At 41.8% G+C, this 20,753-nt stretch overlaps 1 protein-coding gene across 5 annotated transcripts in view; it reads right to left on the reverse strand.

Moving 5' to 3' along the window:
• Slc9b2 (solute carrier family 9 member B2) overlaps nucleotides 1–20,753 on the reverse strand; it is a 28,939-nt gene that overhangs the window by 7,847 nt on the left and 339 nt on the right. For 3 of the 5 annotated variants that reach the window (XM_070022373.1, XM_070022370.1, XM_070022374.1), the window contains exons 1-8: nucleotides 20,270–20,459; nucleotides 16,385–16,525; nucleotides 15,415–15,595; nucleotides 11,659–11,829; nucleotides 9,431–9,573; nucleotides 8,764–8,891; nucleotides 6,512–6,687; nucleotides 2,093–2,199 (exon numbers count right to left, since the gene is read on the reverse strand). In XM_070022373.1, the coding sequence (XP_069878474.1) occupies nucleotides 2,093–2,199; nucleotides 6,512–6,687; nucleotides 8,764–8,891; nucleotides 9,431–9,573; nucleotides 11,659–11,829; nucleotides 15,415–15,595; nucleotides 16,385–16,480 (1,002 nt within the window). In that variant the 5' untranslated portion in view covers nucleotides 16,481–16,525; nucleotides 20,270–20,459. Of the gene's footprint in view, nucleotides 1–2,092; nucleotides 2,200–6,511; nucleotides 6,688–8,763; nucleotides 8,892–9,430; nucleotides 9,574–11,658; nucleotides 11,830–15,414; nucleotides 15,596–16,384; nucleotides 16,526–19,128; nucleotides 19,263–20,269; nucleotides 20,460–20,753 lie in introns of those variants that run through there. The other 2 variants (XM_070022372.1, XM_070022371.1) reach the window with 2 other exon arrangements.

Consider the following 20,753-nt stretch of genomic DNA (forward strand, 5'->3'; position numbering starts at 1 on the left):
AAAATATATTTGCCTTGGCCAATTACTCATTAATTTTTTGTATTATTCATAATTACTTACAGAAATTGTAAAACAATATACCTTCTCTTAAAACATTGACTTTACAGCAAAACATGACAATATCATTATTCAACTACTGTAAAACAGAATTGTTCTATGTAGCTGTTTGTTTCAGTTCCATGACCAATTTATAAACCTCTAAGCTTCTTTGCTCCAGGCTAGTGTTCTACTACTTGAGCCACAGCTCCGCTTCTGGCTGTTTTTGTGCTTCAATTGGAGATATTTTGCATTCTTTCTTGTCCAAGCTGGCTTCTAAGCACAATCCTCACATCTCAGCCTCCTGAGAAACTCAGGCCATACCTTGCTCTGATTACGTTTTAACTTGATGCATCTTTGATTTTTCTCCTTCAGTTCCTGCATATCAAGAAGTTTTAAGAAGCAATAGACCTAGTATAGTCATTTGTTTTTATCATTTTAAAATCTAAGGATTATATACATATCTCTCTTCTCACTTTAAAATTTTTTGAACACTTTTAGAAAGTAAGTCTTCCAAGTGATTGCTCAGAGACATGCATACTCTAAAGTTGATTACCTGAGTTTTCTTCCAGCTTTCCTGCTTTCTAGCTATGTGTGCTGTTCAAGTCACCATCCTGTTTATGCTTCAATTTCAACTAATTAAAGGGTGGTGCTGTAGCAAATGAATTAATTCCAGCTATTATGGAAACATACTTAGGACTAAACAGTGGTCCAGGCTAGCCAGGGCATAAACACCAGACCCTATCTCAAAAAATAACTAAAGCAAAAAGGGCTGAGGGTATAACTTAGGTGGTAGAGGGCATGCACAGCAAGCATAAGACTCTGAGTTCAAGCTCCAGTCTGACAAAAATACAAAAAGCAAATGCTTACTGTTGATGGAAATGTTCAGTATCTGTGCTGCTTGTGAAATGCTGTTTATTCGCCATGTTGCTAGTGAATGCTGTACCGAACAGAGAGGCCCCAGGCGATGACTTAATTTACATTAGATTTATGTTTTTTTACATACAGCATATGTATGCATGTACTTATATATTCAGTTTGTATATATAATCATTCATACGATTTTTGAAGCATGATAAAATTTCAAATCCATTTACCTTGCAATAATGGATACATTAATTTAAATGTTGCTTTAAGTTTTCAATTCCTTTCTAAATACTTCGAAAAAAAAAATTTTTTTTTTGGGTCCAGTCGTGGGGCCTGAACTCTGGGCCTGGGCGCTGTCCCTCAGCTCTTCAGCTCAAGGCTAGCGCTCTACTACTTGAGCCACAGCGCCACTTCCGGCTTTTTTCTTTTTGCTTATATGGTGCTGAGAAATCGAACCCAGGGCCTCATGCATGCAAGGCAAGCGCTCTACCACTGAGCCACCTTCCCAGCCCTAAATACTTTGAAATTTCAAAATAATCCCACTAAAAACATTTCTACCTAATTATCTGTCCTCATGAATTTTGGAGGGTGAAAGAAAAACAAGCAACAACAACTACCTTTGTTTCTGGTTCAGAAATCACTGGGTAACCAGGCATGGTGGCACATGCCCGTAATCCCAGCACTCAGGTGGCTAAGCCAGGAAGATCAAGTGTTGAGCCAATCTGGGTGGGTTACACAGCCAGATCCCGACTCAGACTCTCCTCTCCCACCACCTTCCTCCCAATATAGCATATGTCATTGTGTACAGTGAAGAACTCTGATCTCTTTGGGAAGAAATACCTTCTTATATTGCATAAGATGCTATTATCTAATTGATAATAAAAAAAAGGAGACAAGAAGTCATATATATCCTTAGTTGGGTATTATAAAACTTCAAGAAAACTTGCATAGTCTACCTTATTGTGGAGTGCTTGTTATTTGTTCTACAGTGCAATTAAAATGTGCAGAATAGAAATTAGAAAGAGTCTCTGGGCTGCCGTCCCATTTACCTCCTTATTAGCCGCATGGATGGTCCTGACAGCAGATAGCATTTCTCAGTGTCATGCTTGTCAGGTTTTGGGGGCATGTTCTAGTATACGTTTTCCAATGACATTTGAGAGCCTGACTTTCCCAGATTTATGTCTTTTACCTGGTCAGTGCTTGGGAAGAACTGAATAAATAATCCAAGAAAAATTCCAGTTGCCACACCGATCACCACCTCCAAAAGACCTCGGAGGACATTGAACACTGTGGAGCCTGAAAAATACGTGAAAAGACAAACCAGACAGAACTCAAAATCCATCAATGCACAGGCTTTACATAGGCTTTAATTTATAGTCATCAAGTCCCTGAAGGAGATTGTGTGGGGCATTTCCTATCCTCTACAACCTTAAATATATGTGAATTAGAATGCCTGATAAAATAGGTCTATCACCCAGGAAGGAAAAGGATGTGTGTTTATTCTCATATGTGGATCCTAGGCCTAGAGTGCAACCTCACATGTAAAACATACACAGGGGCATATGCCTATATATGCATATATTTAAGTTGACTACAGAATAGTATATGTAGGAGTGAAACAAGATAGAGTAAATCTCTTGAACAATTAACAAGCAGTTTAAAAAATGAGTTTCAGGAAGCTCAAAAGGATTGTGAGGGGGGAGGGGAAGTACTTGGAAGGGAGTGAATGAAGAAAGGGAATGGGACAAATACAGTCAGAATACTCAATGTACAGAGATGATAAAGGAAGCAGGAAATGTGAAATGATTCTGGGGGAGAGAGGTGAATAGAATGGGGAGACCGATGGAAGGGATGACTCTGATGAAGAGGCACTGGAATAATAAATGGACAAATGGAAAAAAAAATGGGCCTATCTGACAAGAGGCGCATGCAGACTATTGGAGACAAATTCCAAAACAAATACCAGAAATGATATATAAACTTTTTTTTATAGATTTACAGCAGTAGAAATCTACTTTAAAAGACTCAACAAATTATGAGAGATAAAATTCATGATCCAGACAGAGTCTTGCTATATGTACAGGTTCAGTAGACAGATAAATTGTCAGATTAGAATTTTTAAATATATTTTATTGTTTTTATTTAGGTGTTGTACAGAGGGGTTACCATTTCATAAGTCAGGTAATGAGTACAGTACATTTCTTTTTGGACCATGCCACCCCTTCCTTCCATTTTCCATCAGATTATAATTTAAGAGCTTGAGTTTTCAAAACAATAGATGTACATTTATTTTTGGTAACTTTGATCTGTTTGTGTGTATAGTAAGTAAAGAATATGGCAATTGAAATTTTTAAAAATCCTCTTATTCCTTCTCAAGTGTTTATTATAAAACAACATTGAAAAAAAGTGTAGAAAAGTAATAGTGAAAAAAATTATATTGAATAAATTACTTTTGAATTTTTTTTTTTTGGTCAGTTGTAGGGCCTGAACTATGGGCCTGGGCACTGTCCCTAGCTCTTCATCTCAAGGCTAGTGCTCTACCACTTGAGCCACAGAACGATTTCTGGCTTTTTCTGATTAGTGGTGCTGAAGAATTGAACCCAGGGGTTCATACATGCAAGGCAAGCACTCTACCACTGAGCCACTTCCCAGCCCCTGAATTTTCTTTTAGTAGAATCATTATGAGAAATATTGTAAGATAGAAGAGTAGAACCCATGTTTTTCTCTCACAGTAAGCATGATTTAGGAAACTTTAATTTTAAAAAGTTGTTAGCACATTGCGTAGAAAATTATATTAAAATTGTCCTACCCATAAAGCAATCTTTCAGAATTATTCTAAGGAAAAAATGTGTTCCCTCATAATTGTGGTTTCCTGTTACTATGGTAATCACTTCTCTTATTTAAAAAATAATAGCCTATGAAGTAATTTTATATGGCTAGGATAGCTGTCAGATTAAAGGCATCACAGGCAGAAGCATCTAGGTGTTATGGTAACATCATACTCAAGCTATTACTGTAGAGCATTTATGTTAAAGCATGTAGCTCATTAATTTCAATCTGTTGCATGTCAGGCTGCAAAAAAATAATAGTAGGGGGGGCCCAATCTCAGAAAATTCGAATTCAGTGAATCTCACTGGGCTCAGTGAGATTCTTCAAGCTACCCACATTTTCCCTCAGCTGCTCTCTCCCCCCCTCGCCCCCTCCCCAACCTTGGTGTTAATGAAACTCAAAGTAACTATTACACTGAAGCCATAACTCTTAATCCTGGCTACACTGCTTCCATTCCCAAGGGGTCTGATTTGATTGGTCTAAGGTAATGTTTCCCATGGGAGTGTTTTTTAAAAAGAAAAGAATACTCCCTAGGCAACTGTAATGTGCAGCTAGGACTGAGAACCATGGTTTTAAAGATGCGTTACCAGGAAAACAGTGGGAATGTAAGTCTGTACAAGGCACACTAGTGTTATAATAAGAGACAAGAGGATAGGTGTATTGGACCTAAGAGGGACATGGGAAACTAATTGTTCCTGACCAAGAAGTAATATATGAGGACAGGATTTTGAGAAGAGTAATTTGCCAGGATAAACAGCAGACTTCTAGAGCAATGGATGGAATGGTGGAGGTTCTAGGGTAATCAGCATAAATCATATATAATTTTAATATAAGAGTAACTTCGGGCCTCGAGAAAATGAGAATGGGTGATTTTGCCAGGAATGTACTTCTATGAAGCAAATTCAAGTTGAAGCTAAACTACACTTACACTTTCTCAGTGATAGGAAGTTGCAAATTTTGGACAAAACTCATGCTGTGTCGAAGAAAAATAAAGACATTGAAACACTTCTTTCTTAGCCTTTTGCCTAAGATCAGGTATAGTATTTGTTTTTATCCATTTAGTGAAAGTATTAAATAATAGTGTGGCAAGTTCCTTGAGTTCTTCTTTCATTACTATTTCAAGCAAAATACATCCATCCACTTCAGATACTTATTAAGCACTAATAAGATACCCATTAAAATCATTGCTGTTATTGCCCATAAAATGCTGTAGATGAGAGAAGAGAAATTGTTCTTATTTTAGAAGTGTGCTAGGACAGATGCCAGTGGTTCACACCTATAATTCTCACTAGTCAGGAGGCTGAGATCTGAGGATTTTGGTTCAAAGCCAGCCCAGGCCAGGATGTGGCCAAAAGGGAACTCTATTACACTGTTGGTGAGAAGGTAAATTTGTTCCACTCTGGAAAGCAGTATGGAAGTTCCTAAAAAGCTAAACATAGAGCCACCCTATGACCCAGAATCTCACTCCTGGGCATTTATCCAGTAGAACACAAACACTGCCACACTAAAATGACCAGCTCAATCACGTTTACTGCTGCATTATTTACCATAGTCAAGATATGGAATCAACCCAGATGCCCCTCACTGGACTAATGGATCAAGAAAATGTGGCATATATACACAGTGGAATTCTACTTATCTATTAGAAAGAATGACATTGTACCATTTGTAAGGAAATGAAAAGACTTGGGGAAAAAAATCATTTTAAGCAGCGTAAGCCAGATCCAAAGAAACAAAAGTTGCATGGTTTCATTCATTTGTGGTAGCTAGAATGTGCCTATAAATCTAGAAGTAAACAACACACTGAATGATTAAAAATTATACACTGGGACATGATAAATTATATAGCTTTTTAGGCATTCACAATTGAGGCCAAAAGGGATATTCATAGGAATGGATCACAAAGGCTCAAAAGCTATGTACATATGATCCTATAAAATAATACTTTATGTAATGAACTCCAAGAAAAGGAAACAAGAGGGTTTCTTTTAAAGTTGCTGTTGCTATTTTTGTTTTCCTTTTGTCATATTTGATAGTTTGTCTTTGGAGGGTAAAGGTGGCCCAGAAAAGGTAAAACAAAGGGTGAACAAATACAACAGTGGTACTCACTAGATACTATGTGGGAGATGAACTGTACATCTTGTAGATGGGAATGGGAGGGAAAAACTGGGAGAGAGAGAAAGGGAAGGGGAGACATGGTTCCAAAAGAACTGTACTCATTACCTGTCTCTTTTACCTCTACAATAACAATAAAATAGTTTTTTGAAAAAAGCCAGCCCCGGCAGGAAAGCGTATGAGACTCTTGTCTCCAGTTAACTATTAAAAAGCTGGAGGTAGAGCTGTGCCTCAAATGATAGAGCACCAGCAGTGAGCGAGCCAAGGAAGAGTGTGTGCACGTGTGAGTGTACGTACATGTGTGAGTGCACATGCGCTCGCGCACACACACACACACACACACACAGAAGTATGCTCTTCCTCTCTCTCAGACTACTCTGTCTTGTATGCTCTTTGTAAAACCTACCCATCCTTTGAGAGAAATATATAAAGTTTTCCCTAGATCCCTCTAAGAGGAAGCTGTTTTCCTTCCCTTGCGTGTGCTTTCCATCCCCATTCCCCAACTTTCTCCATGTTACTTGTGCGGCCTCTGTCTGGAGGCAGGCAGGAAGGAAAGGCAGCCTCTGTCCCTCCTTAGGTACACACCTGCCATTGCTTTCCTATTTTTAACTTGCCTTGAGCAAATATGCTCTGTCCCCAAGAGAACACACTGTCCTCTTATTACCTGTAGAGAAGGCCATGCCCAAACACGTGTTGAAGCCAGTGATGGCCAGGATGTCATCAAAGCTGCCAGCAGCCATGAGTAAGGTGGGGACTCCCTTCTCAACACCGTAGCCCCCTCCCTGCAGAAGGAGCATTGAAGGCACTACCACAGCCGGAGACACAGCACCTAAAACAAAGCTAAGCATGCAGCGCTTTAGACATTTGTGACCGCATCCTACTGATTCTTAGTCTTAAAAATCATTATAAGCCGGTGCTGGTGGCTCACGCCTCAACTCCTAGCTACTCGGGAGGCTGAGATCTGAGGATCGCAGTTCAAAGCCAGCCTGGGCAAGAAAGTCTGTGAGACTCTTATCTCCAATTAACCACAAAGAAACTAGCAGTGGAGCTGTGGTTCAAAATGGTAGAGTTGGTAGCCTTGAGTAAAAAAAGAGTTCAGGGACAGCACCCGGGCCCTGAATTCCAGGCCTACAGCCAACAACAACAAAATTTATAACAACCTTTACTTTTTCTCTACTCTTTTAAAGGTTAGACTTTGGACAACTACAACCTTTCAAATGGCAGAAAAACATCAAACCAGAAACACTATCCACTTTATAGTTTATCGTGAAACAGAACATTTTGTCAAAGTACAGTCATACACATACACATTTAAGTTGTCTAAAAGTAGATATAGGTTATCTAAAAAAGTATATATATATATGTTTATTATATTTATATGATATATCTTAACATATATATCTGATATACACATATATATCTTTAAACACACACAAGTATATTAAAATCTGGGCACTAGTGGCTCACATCTATAATCCTAGCTAGCCAGGAGACTGAGATCTGTGGATTGCAGTTCAAAGCCAGCCTGGGTAGAAAGTCCATGAGATTCTTATCTCCAATTAACCAGCAAAGAGCTAGAAGTAGAGTAGTGGCTCAAGTGGTAGAGCACCAGCCCTGAGTGAAAAAGCTAAGGGTCAACGCCCAGGCCTTGAGTTCAAGCCCTAACACTAGCAATACAAATAAAAATGTCTTTATGAATGAAATATAGGATGAATGGGGCTGAGGTTGCTGTTCTAAAACAACACACTATGTTGTGAGGAAGGAAAAACTTCCATGGACGCTCTGAAGAGGAACTAAGCAATGGTGGGCCTTCAATTAGGACTTCATATATCAAGAAAAGACAGAGTCACAGAATGACGTAATGACAACAACATGATTCTTAGGATGGCAACAGCTGTAAACCAGGAAGCATTTTATGTATTTCAGCTGTGGCTCAAGTGGTAGAACAACAGCCTTGAGCAGAAAAGGCTGAGGGACAATGTCTAGGCCCTGAAGTGAAGCCCCAATACCCCCATAAATCAAAGCAAAACAAAACGATTGAACCCTCACAAATTCATTTTCACAAATGAAGAAATTGCGACACAGAGAAATGGAATAGCATGTGAAAGATCAAACTGGGAAAATCACAAAACTGGGATCTGAATCCAGGCAGGAAGCTTAACCATAAGAAGAATTTCTTACTTCTTGCTTTCTTGTCTACTTATTAGCGTTAAATTCTTACCGTATACCTTTTGGTTTGTGTGTGTGTGTGTGTGTGTGTGTGTGCGTGCGCACGCGCGCGCGCTCGCACGCACGCGCATGCTGGTCTTGGAGCTTGAAATTATTTCCTGGGTGCTGTCCCTGAACTTTCGTGCCCTAAGTTAGTGCTATACCTCTTGAGCCACAGTTCCACTTCTGGCTTTTTGGTGGGGGAGATTAGAGTCCTATGGCCTTTTCTGCCCTGGCTGGCTTTGAACAGCAATCCTCAGATCTTAGCTTCCTGAGTAGCTAGGATTATATCTGTAAAGTATCTGCTGAGACACTGACTCTATTATGAAATGAGAACATTTAGATGATGCTACATTTTCTAGTTGCATTTTCTTGTGTCCTTAAGAAAATACCACGATGCCGGGGCTGGGAAGGTGGCTCAGTGGTAGAGCGCTTGCCTTGCATGCCTGAGGCCCTGGGTTCGATTCCCCAGCACCACATAAGCAAAAAGAAAAAAGCAGGAAGTGGCGCTATGGCTCAAGTGGTAGAGCACTAGCCTTGAGCTGAAGAGCTGAGGGACAGCGCCCAGGCCCAGAATTCTGGCCCCACGACCAGACCCAAAAAACAAAACAAAACAAAGAAAATACCACGATGTCTTCTCTTGGATAGAACTAGGGAGTGCCCTAAGTGTCACTGCCTATCTCCACACAACAAAGAAGAAATTATTACCCCAGGATAAATCCCCACTGCCATGGCAACCTCATCAGGAAGTGAGCAAGAACAGCAGCTGCGCATGCCTCTGTAATACAAGGCCCCATGGACAGTCGGACACACACACCCTTCAGCTTCTTCAGGGCCTGGAATACAAGCATAGACTTAGTAATAGAATCCCCTGAAGACACTCCAAGATCATAACCTTAAACACCTGCTCTTCAGTATTCAGACGAGATCTGCCGCATCATGAATTTTCCAGATGATACATTTTATGTTAACAAACATTTCAGTGTTTTAGAGAGCATCCAAAGTCCTCAGAAGTACCCTATGAGACAAGTAATAGTATCATTTCATTTTTATTTATTTATTTGCCGGTTCTGGGTCTTGAACTCAGGGCCTGGGTGCTGTTCCTGAGCTTCTTTGTGCTCAAGGCTACCACTCCCCTGCTTGAGTTCCAGCACCATTTCTGGCTATTTCTGAGAAGTATATTGAATTGTTTCATGGACTTTTCTTCCCAAGCTGGCTTCAAACTGTGATCCTCAGATCTCAGTGTCTTTATTCTTATCGCTGCAAATGGTATCTCCTCGTATCTCCCCATCTCTTTCCTGAGTCTCAGGGATTCCAAATACTTGGAATGTGGGAGGGAAAATATCCTGTTCAATAATAATCCAGTAATTCATACCTTTGGATCCAAACCAAGGCCAGCACGAACCAGTATGATGGAAAGGGCTATGCTCCTCAGAGAGGAAGACCAATCGTGCTTGATCTGCACATTGTCACTGATGACTGGGATATTTCTGATGAGAAACCCAGCAAGCAGCATGCCTTCAGTGGAGAAGTCAAATAACACAAGTCAGTTTTCAAATATAGGAAATATTTTCTGGTATTTTACATGTGACAGAGACTACTATATGATTTCCCCCTATGTGTAGTCTTTGGTTAAATTAAGCGGAAAAAAACTAAAATAATATAAATTAGGCAAAGATAGGCTTTATAATGGACATAAAAAAATAAAATGGCTGGGTGTGGTGGCTCATACCTATAATCCTAACTACTCAGGAAGCTGAGATTTGAGGATTATGGTTTGAAGCCAGCCTGGGTAGGAAAGTCTTTGAGACTCTTTTTGTTTTTGTTTGTTTGGTTTTTTTGGTTGGTCTTGGGGCTTGAACTCTGGGCCTAGGCACTGTCCCTCAGCTCTTTAGCTCAAGGCTAGTGCTCTAGCACTTGAGCCACAGCGCCACTTCTGGTTTTCTGGCAGTTTATTGGAGATAAGAGTCTCTCAGACTTTCCTGCCCGAGCTGGATTTGAACCCTGATCTCAAATCTCAGCCTCCTTAGTAGCTAGGATTACAGGCATGAGCCACTGGCGTCCAGCTCTTTGAGATGCATATCCAATTAACTAGCAAGAAGCTGGAAGTGGAGCTGTGGCTCAAATGGTAGAGTGCCAGTACTGAATGACAAAAGCTAAGAAACAGTGCCTAGGTTCTGAGTTCAAACATCAGTATTCACACACACACACACACACACACACACACACACACACACACACACACACACACACACACACGAGATTCCTCTATCAGAACTGTCAAGCTCCTATCCTCCAAGCGTGTCCATGTCCTTGTAAGCTCCTACTTCACATGGCTAGAAAAAGCAAGGGGATCTTCTATGAGAACAGAGGCCAATGACAGCTGTGGGTTGTAATTTATGACTTGTTACAGGCTCTGAGGCAGGACCCCATTTCCTGGCATACTTTTACCATTGTCGTTTAATCTAGGGGAAAGTCTCTTAAGTCCGGGCCATTTATAGACTGTTAATTTGGTGATGATGTGTATGAGTCTTCAATGACTGCTTTTTGTTAAATATAATGGTCAGGGCAGTGCGCACAGGGTAAAATTAAAATATGATCAACAAACGTAAAGGGACAAGTGCATGCCATGCCCCACATGTAATTGGTCCCTCAATCGATTGTCACTGTTGCTTGCCAAACTTCCGTGATCATCATCAAAAATGGTCACAGTTGAGGATTTGATAAAATCAATGTAAGAATGAAGGAGGGCCTGAGGCCTGATTCAGCAGTCACTCACATCACTGATGAGTGAGTGTAGGGTTGCTGTGAATGTGGACTGATAGGTTTATGGTAAGGAATAAGATGGAAATTTAACAATGAAAATATACATCAGAGCATCATTCATTGTTGATGACAGAAGTAACTTACAATGCAGCGATCCCTGATTTATAGCATTTACTGATTTCGGTGTTACAGAAACTTCCACCAAGTTGATGTTATGTTACAATAATGATGTCACCATGTGCCATTGAGAAGAGACAGGTCATGGTCCTCCATTATACAAGCTCCATCGCCCACGGAGCACGGATAAGGGGAAATGTGGAATAATTAAGAAGCAACCAATGCTGAGTGTCGCTAGCTCTTGTTCTGTAATGTAAGCAGTTTAACTGTAAGTTTCCACAGTTTGATTTTTGTGTATGTGTGTCATTACTGGGGCTTGAACTCCGGCCACTGTCCCTTATTTTTTTCTGCTCAAGGCTGGTGCTCTAATCTTTTGAGCCACAGCTTCATTTACAGGTTTTTTTTGGTGGTTAACTGGGGATAAGTGTTGCAGGATCTTCCTTGCCTGGATTAACTTTGAATCTTGATCATCAGATCTCAACCTCTTGAGTAGTTAGGATTACAAAAGGTCTGAGCCAGCAGCACCACCACCTGAAATAGTTTAACTTAAAAAAATCACATTTAATAACTGGCTCACAAAATTTAATAATTGGCTTCTGGCCCTACTACAACAAATAGAGAAATATTGTATTGCTTTAGTTCCCAAAGCGTTCCAAACTTACAATTTTTTTTTTTAAATACTATTTACTCTGGAGAAAACAGGAAACATTCAGCACTTACCAAGAAGAGGAGGCAGTGGAGGCAATGTTGGTAACTTAATGAGGCTGAACAGTTTTCCTCCAATGACAGCACAATAGAACAAGATTAGAATTCCAAATAGATTTCCTCCAGGAAGGCATTCACTGCCTGTTATTGACCACACGACAGCCCACAAAAGAACAACCATGGTAACTGGAAGAAGCCAAGAAAATTTGGTTCTATCAAGTTGTCACAGGCATGTTTTGATATGGCCATAATGATATATGAATGACAAAGAATACAAGCTGGATAATTCCCATCTATTTTAAGAAGTAGGATATTACCAGTGCAGTTGCATTGTCTCCTGTGTTCTTCCCAACTCTGTTCCCCATCTTCTTCCACATTGCAAAAGAAGTCACTATCTTGAACTTCTTTTCACCATTTTCCTTTTTCGTCATTCCTATTTTCCTTTAGAATTTTTTTTTTTTTTTTTTGGGTCCGGTCATGGGGCCTGAACTCTGGGCCTGGGCGCTGTCCCTCAGCTCTTCAGCTCAAGGCTAGCGCTCTACCACTTGAGCCACAGCACCACTTCCGGCTTTTTTCTTTTTGCTTATGTGGTGCTGAGGAATCGAACCCAGGGCCTCTGGCATGCAAGGCAAGCGCTCTACCACTGAGCCACCTTCCCAGCCCTCCTTTAGAATTTTATTGCAATTACATCAGCAGTTAATATTATAAGGAACAATTACCATCTTTATCTTCTCTATGGGTATAGGAGAATACTTAAATTCCAGTATTTGGTTTTATTCTATTTATTTGTGCCAGGGCTCGAACTCAGGCCCTTGTGTTCTTTCTTAACTTTCTGTGTTCAAGGCTGGTGCTCTATCAGTTGAACCACATCTCCACTTCCAGCTTTTTTTTTTGCTGGCTAAATGGAGAAAATATTCTTTTTTTTTTTTCTTTTTTTCTTTGTTGTCAGTCATGAGCTTGAACACTGGGCCTGGATGCTGTCCCTGAGCTCTTCAGCTCAAGGCTAGCACTCTACCACTTGAGCCACAGTGCCACTTCTGGTTTTCTGGGGGTTAATGGAGATAAGAGTCTCATGGACATTCCTGGCCAGGTTGGCTTTGAACTGTGATACTCAGATCTTAGCCTCCTGAGTAGCTAGGATTACAAGCATGAGCCACTGGCACCTGGTGAGAAAAGGTTCTTACAGACATTTCTGCTCAGGAGAACTTTGAACTGTGATCCTCAGAGCTCACCCTCTTGAGTAGCATCTGGCTTTTCTATTATTGACTCATCTTGTTTTATTGTGCTATTGCATAATGTAAAAATAGTAATATGCCAGAAAAATGATATGCAAAAACACATGTAAATTCTGTATGGCACTAATACAATTCCCTATATGTCATTTCATAAATGCAATTCCTGATAAAGAAATGCTATGTCAGATCATGCTGTATTTCTCATGAAGATCTTTGGTAGTAAATTACTATTTTTGTCAGAAATTACTTTCTCTTTATACTCAAAAGATAGCTTTTCTAGGTATAACTCAGGTATAGCTCCATTATTAGAATGAAAGACTTTTTTCTCTCAGTTCCTTGAAAATAATTTTCCTTGGATTCCTGCTTTCATTTTTGTTATTAATTTTGGTTCTTTTCTTTCTTTTTGTTTGTAAGATCGCATTTGGCTTTCTGCAATTTCAGAATGATGTATATGTTTAGGTGTGGCTTCCTTTTCATTTGCTTAAGACTTATGTTTTTTTTAAAAATCAGTTCTGGAATATTCTATCTTTATTTCATCAACCCTTTCCTCTTGCCCACCCTATTCTCTAAACCATGTTTAAATCAGTTAATAACTTACTTTCATTTATAACTTTGGAAAATCATATTTTCACATGTAAGGTTTATTTCTTAAAAAGAATACCCAATACCTTGCATGGTCCTGGAAGGGAGGATCAAGTCATCTTGCAAAACTGGAAACAAATACAAACTTCCTACTGTGAGCTCATTTTTCAGGCAGCTTTGTAGGCCACGATTATAAAGTTAAAAAAAATGAATTCTCAAGTCACATCATTCACTTTTTAAATATAAACTATATCAAAATATATTTTGAATGGTCAAAGTTTAAAAAAAATCAAATTACCTGTGTCTTTATTAGTGCATGTATGTTTTGGAATCTGGTTTTCTCTACAAGTTCTAAATAAAGTTTGAGATTTTTTTCCTATATAGAACAGAAACTTAATTTCATTAAAAACATATCTAGAGTCTAAAGCTATCATATTATACTTGGCTTTCATTGTCTCAAATGAAATGTTTAAAAAAAAAAAAAAGGACATCTTTCAGAGCTCCAAACTGAAGTGGAACTATCAAGGTTTGAGCATTGCAATGGACATAATGGTGCATGTTTGAAATTCCAGAGTGTGGGAGGCTGAAATAAGAGGATCACAAGTTCAAAGTGAGCCTAAACTATTGATATCCTGTCCCCAAAGTGGGGGAAAAAAAGCTTCACTGTTCAGTGAAGTTACATTGTATATGGGACACTATATATTTACCTAAATGCTGTTGTAATTTCTCAGCATGACTTTTGAAATACCACATCTTCAAAAGACTTCTCTTTTTCCAATTAGATTGCATATTTCTTAACAAAAGTGACACATATGAACATACACTCTTAATTTACAACCAAAAATGGCCTCACTGAATCTGAACATCCATTTAGTCGTCACATTTATAATACAATAATCTTTCATTGCCTCCAAAACCAAAATCCATCCCTAGAAGACATCTATATCCAAATTAAAACATTGTGTGAGCTGACTGCTAGTGGCTCATGCCTGCTATCCTAGCTACTCAAGAATCTGTGATCTTAGGATCATGGTTCAAGCCAGCACAGGCAGGAAAGTCTGTGAGACTCTTATCTCCAACTAAACACCAAAAAAGCAGAAGTGGAACACACACACACACACTAACACCTCCTTGCCCCCCCCCCAAAATTCCTCAATGTGTTTAAGAAGCAATGGCAGTCCTACTGTAATAAATGGAATCATAAACCAAGGTTATTATTTATAAAGTAACAGGATTTATTTAGAAGCATAAATTGAGCTGTATCTGCTTGCATATTACTTGCAGTTACAGTAATACCAGCCAACTTAGGTTGTATTTTTCTGTTTACACGAGATTTTTTGCGAACCTTTTTCTCATTAAAGCCCTCATGTAATTCTGTAAAATTACTCAGATGTATTAAAGGAGAAGTTCCTTGATCTCTGTTTTTTTCCACTTCCTGATGACTCAGGTGGCGTTGACCTCAGTGATCCTGAAAACCTTGGGTTGACTATGTTGGAGCTTTGTCACCTGGGACCTTGAATGACTGACTGTGTGGACCAGTCATTGTGAATGGGAACCCAACAGCATTCACCCTGGAGAACTGTTACCCTGCTGGGTTTTATGTAAGTATGCTTGCTTTCATCCTTTAAACCAAGGTGGATTATAATTCCAAGATGAATTATAACTTCATCCTTTTTTGTTTTTTGTTTTTTTGGTGCCAATCTTGAGGCTTGAACTCAGGGCCTGGGGTCCCTGAAGCTTTTACATTTCTTGAGCCACAGTTTACTTCCTGCTCTGTGTACTCAATTGGATAGAGGAGTCTCACAGACTTTCCTGCTCCAGGTTGGCTTTAAACCAAGATCCTCAGATCTCAGCCTTCAGAGTAGCTGGGATTATAGGCCTGAGTGATTGGCATCCGGGTGGTAATTTCATGTTTGCCCTTCTCTTTCTGAATTCATCCTTTCCATATACCTACCAGTTGTTATTACTCTGCCCAGTAGCCCATGTGGAGGGCAAGCCCACGCAGATCTCAGTCTTTGCAAACAATTCAGTTCTGTGGGTGTTTCCCGTAACTTTTTCTCATTGCTATTCAGTAGGTTACTTCCTTCTGTTGGTTCATTTCCATCTACGTGTTTGGAATTCATAACTGTCTCCTCCTGTATTTAAAGCCATTTAAAACAAGTTCTTAGAATGCCATGTTTTCTACAGATCTTTGGTAGCTACTGGTTTTTTACATTATAAATCAAATTGCTACTACTGGAATCAAAGATAACACTTTATGAGGAAAATCCACAACTTGATTGCTAACAAGCCAGCTATTTCTTAGAAGACCTGTGTTAAGAGTATTTAGCATATTGTTATTCTTTTAGAATTATAAATGCTTGAGTCACAGAAAACATTGTTTTGCAATACCCAGTTTGAAAATTGGAGTAGTTAAGATATAACTGAGAGCCAGAAGTTGCTACCTGTATCAAAAGGGTTCCGGGAAAGATAACTATTCGTATTCAGTCATGTACTTGAATTGACCAATAATAGAGAGGGAGGGAGGAAAACCAAAATCATTCTAAGGGTTGGGCCAGGGACACAAAGCATTCCATAGGCCCTCTATTTTGCCAGCCCCTCTTAGCTGGCAAAACTGGTAGTCACATTGACTCTGGACTTTACTGAGTATAGGAATTAACAAGAGGGGGGATTGTAAGATTCCTTGTTATTACTTTTGTTTTTCTGAGACAAGATCTTACTATACTCTGGCCTCAAATTCACCTTCTTCCTACCTCAAGTTCCTGAGTTCTGGGATTACACTCACGTGTTGTCATGCTCAGGTGAATTGCTTAAGTGAGTAGTAGAGAATGAGCAGACTACAATTCTGTAATAGTGTAGAAAAACATGTCTTCCTTCAAATAACAGCTAGGACTAACTGTCTACATGCGACAACAGATGTTTACCTGTGTTTCCTCATGCACAGCAGCTGGGTGACTCAGCTCAGTGGATGCTTCCAGATGGTGGCATTGGATTGCTTTATCTGTATCTTTATCTGCCATAATTTACAATGACAACGAAGATGATAGGGTGGAGAGAAACGAGATCTGTTTTGAAGGAGAAACGGCACAGACAACAGCAGTAATTTGAAAATCTGTGTAAGTGAATTACACTCATTTCTTCTTCCAGACTTCTGAATGGCTAAAAAATAGTTTAAGTTACATTGTTTCAGACTTTCAATGGCTGATCTTTTGTTTGATTCTACTATACTATCTTCAAATCTTTTTTTTTTGTTTGTTTGTTTGCCTGTCCTGGGGCTTGAACTCAGGGCCTGGGCACTGTCCCTGAGCTTCTTTTGCTCAGGACTAGCACTCTACCACTTGAAAACAGTGTTACTTCTGTTTTTTTCTGCTTATGTGATACTGAGGAATCGAACCCAGGGTTTGATGCATGCTCTGCAAGCACTCTACCACTAAGCCACATTCCCAGGCCCTTTAATCTTATTGATTTAATTTTTATTCCTTTCCAAAAAAAAAAGCCAATCACATTCTTGTTTCCCACCCTGTGTTTTGAATTACACTTCAAAATATGTGGAGCAATACCACAACTAAAATCTCCTGAGTTCCTCTGGACCAGCTCAATGAAGCATGAGCGCTCTGGCTATCCTTTTGCTATTTCCTTTATATGGCATGTGACGGGGAAACAAGGTCCACATACCCAATAGCTTCACCTCTGCACATACTGTGTGCTCAGGCTTTGTGTGAGAAGATGGAAATCTTTCCCCCAGAGGAAAACATCTATACCCTCATTAGGGTTTGTATACTGACCAAGAATCAACCACATACCAATTATCAACAGGAGTCATAGCTGCTCAGGGGCCAGATATTCAGTGATCTCTCATTACAGAATATAGTCTGTAAATGTTTTTAAATGGAGAAATGTCTCACATTATACTTGTAGGGCCAGGGACTTGAGAGATCTCGTCTACAGGTAACAAACACGTGCCTCCAAAGGCCAGACTGGTGATGTATAAGAGAAATGGAGTGTCTATGAGGTGTTGTAGTATGGAAGGTGGAGAGTCTAACCAGGCACCAGAGGCTCTCCCCTGTAATCCTAGTTACTTAAAAGGTTGAGAACAGGAGGATCATGGTTTGAGGCCAGCTTGGGCAACAAGTTTACAAGAACCCTTCTCAATCAGTAACTGGGAATGGTAGAGTATCTGTCATCTTAATTATACAGGAGGCTGAAAACAGGTGGATCAATGTTCTAGGCAGGCCCACATAGGACCAGGAAAAAAAAGTTCATGAGACTCCATCGCCACAGAAAGAAAGCTGAGCATGGTGGTCCACGGCTTTTATCCTAGCTATGCCAGAAAGTTTCAAATACGAGGGTGGTTGTCTAGACTAGCCTGAACAACACCTGAGGCGCTATCTGAAAATAATGAGTGCAGAAAAGTGTCGGAAGCATGGCTCCGTGGTAGAGGGTCTGCCTAGTAAGCACGACTTCAGACCCCAGTACTGAAAATAAAATTCATGACTTGATTTAAAATGGAAGGTCTAGGTTAGGTTCACAAGAATGACTTTGAGAACACTTGTTACAGAGCCATCAAGCACTGCACTATTTTGGGGAGCTGGGAAGGTGGCTCAGTGGTAGAGCGCTTGCCTTGCATGCCTGAGGCCCTGGGTTCAATTCCTCAGCACCACATAAGCAAAAAGAAAAAAGCCGGAAGTGGTGCTGTGGCTCAAGTGGTAGAGCGCTAGCCTTGAGCTGAAGAGCTGAGGGACAGCGCCCAGGCCCAGAGTTCAGGCCCCACACTGGACCCAAAAAAAAAAAAAAAAGAGCTACACTATTTTTGTCATGAGCAAAAGACTCTGAGCCAGTGTGATGGTGCACATTTGGAATACTAGTACTTTAGAGGCTGAGGATCATGAGTTCCATGTCAGCCTGGGCTACATCACAAGAGCCTATCTGAAAAAAAAAAGGACAATAAAAATATATTTTTAAAAAAAGACAAAGGGAAGTGGTGCTGTGGAAATGAGGTAGAGCGTTAGCCTTGAGCACAAAAGAGCTCAGGGACAGCATCCAGGCCCTGAGTTCAAGCCCCACCATCCAGGGGGGAAAAAAAAAAAAGGTAAAGTAAGCAAACAAAAAAAGAGGCTCAAGTACATTACAGTAGCTGTCACCTAGAAAACTTTAACTCTATCAACTCTGAAAAACTATTTTTTCCTGTTGAGAAAATCTCTAATAATCTAGTGACCTTCAGTTTCACATGGTGAAAAAAAATAATAGTTTTACATAATCTCAAAAATGTAGCAGCAGCAAACGATTACATACAAACACAAACCTTCTACTAACTTATACAGAGTTCTGTATGTGATCCCCATAGTCAATAGCCACGAGGAGACACTATGCAGCCCTGATGGCTCTTATTCACACAGGTGTCAATCCAGAGAAAAGGGGCTACACAATTATACCAGAGGTGGAAGGCTGCCCTTTGTTATTAATTTCTACAGCAAATGCCACCAAACATACAAAGAACCTTCCCAGTCTACGCCAGCATCTTTGTGTGTACTGTGCTGTGAATTGTCTTTACAGTGTGCTAACTTTTCTTTTTTAGCCAACTGGCTTTGGGCTCTCTAACTTCTGCCTCAGCCTCCTAAGGGCTGTGATTACAAGGTATCCCCCGCCACATCCGGTCCCCTGGATGGACCTCTTGACAGCCACCTCGCAGGCGATTCAACATGGGAAGGCTGACTCCGGGTGTCTCCGCAGCTGAGGGGGCTTCCACGCCCAACAAATTCTGCGTGCTGACACTGGCATCACCCCACGCAAGGCCTCTCCTTGCTAGACCGCAGGTTACCAGCTGAACTGGAAGGAAGTCTGCGTGGTGCGGGTGGCTTTCCAGGTTCTCCTGTGTGTGCAGGAAGACACACATAGCCACAGCTGGACAGTCTAACCCCCACATCACCCACTGGCTTTGAACACGGGGCCTGGGCGCTGTCCCTGAGCTCGCTCTTCTGCGCAAGGCGAGCGCTCTGCCACTTTGAGCCACAGCCCCACTTCCAGTGTTTAGGTGGTTCATTGGAGGTAAGGGTCTCACAGGGGCTTTTCTGCCCTGGCTGGCTTTGAATCGCAATCCTCAGATCTCAGCCTCCTGAGTAGCTAGGATTACAGGCGTGAGCCACCAGCGCTGGGCTCAGTTCATTCTACACTGCCTCCTCCTGAAGCCCCCTAAGGGACGCAAATAGTCCACACTGATTCTCCTAAGGGCCCTCACCTGCCTTGAAAGGGTCCTGCGTGGATTATCCACGTGGCTCACGTGAGTCAGAACTGCCTAATTATCCTGGATCTGTGAATCCATTAGGGCAGACATGATGTTTAATCCCTGCGTCTGCTTGGCGCAGAGGGAGATGCAGGTATTCGCTGGCACCAGATGCTTCCATTCTGACTTGGAGAGAATCAGAAACCGGCATTCGCTCCACGGGAAGCGGCCAAGCCGCCCGCGTGGGTCTGCCGAAGCCTTCCCCGGGGTCTCCACGTGGAGACCCAGCTCCTCCGCGGTCCCGGAAGGCTGCCGGCCCTCATGAACCTTTTTGATAATCGGCTAGATGAGGGGATGAGGTGAGGTCACGCACTGAGATCGGGTGGAAGCCGCCATCACTTCCACACGCCCAGAGTAGCGCAGGCACCCGGGGACACTATGGCCCCATAGCTGGGCTAAAGAAAAACGGAATCTTCCCTGCACCAGCCTCCGCCACCAGTAAACACCCCGAGGGGAGAGCGCCGAGAAGCGGGGAGGGCAGGGTCGGGGAGGAACCGGGGAGGGCGGGGAGCCCAGGGCCGGTGTTTACCCTGAGCGCGCGGGGCTCCGACGCATCCAGCCGGGTCTCCCCATCCACGCTGGGGCTCCGGGTGCGCCCGGCCCAGCGCCCGGATCTCCGCAGAGAACCAGGCGCACTGCGCACCCCGGGGCGTCGCCGCTTCCAGCCCCGCGGAGAGCACCCCGGAATCAGGCTGCACGCACTGAGGCCTTCCTGCGGATCCTTTCCATCAGGGGTGGGAGGGTGGGAGGCCCCGCCCGCCCGGGGTGCCAGGATCCCCAGGAAGCTGCGGGGAAGGGCAAGGCCGCCCCGGCCCGCCCCGGCCAGCCCCGCGCCCGGCTTCCTGCGGCCACTTGCCAGCCTGATCCATCCCAAGCCACCCTCTGAAGCCTTCTTGTCGGCTCCACGCTCGGTCTTCCGTGCCCTCCGGGCCATCATGTGCTAGACACGAAACCCTGCCAGGCATCCTAGTTCACGGAATCCTCAGGTCAATGTTTGTGCAACCTCCTTCCCT

This window comes from Dipodomys merriami, unplaced genomic scaffold (genome assembly GCF_024711535.1).
Source record: "Dipodomys merriami isolate MVZ:Mamm:240054 unplaced genomic scaffold, mDipMer1.0.p SCAF_15, whole genome shotgun sequence".
Classification (NCBI taxonomy): Eukaryota; Metazoa; Chordata; class Mammalia; order Rodentia; family Heteromyidae; genus Dipodomys; species Dipodomys merriami.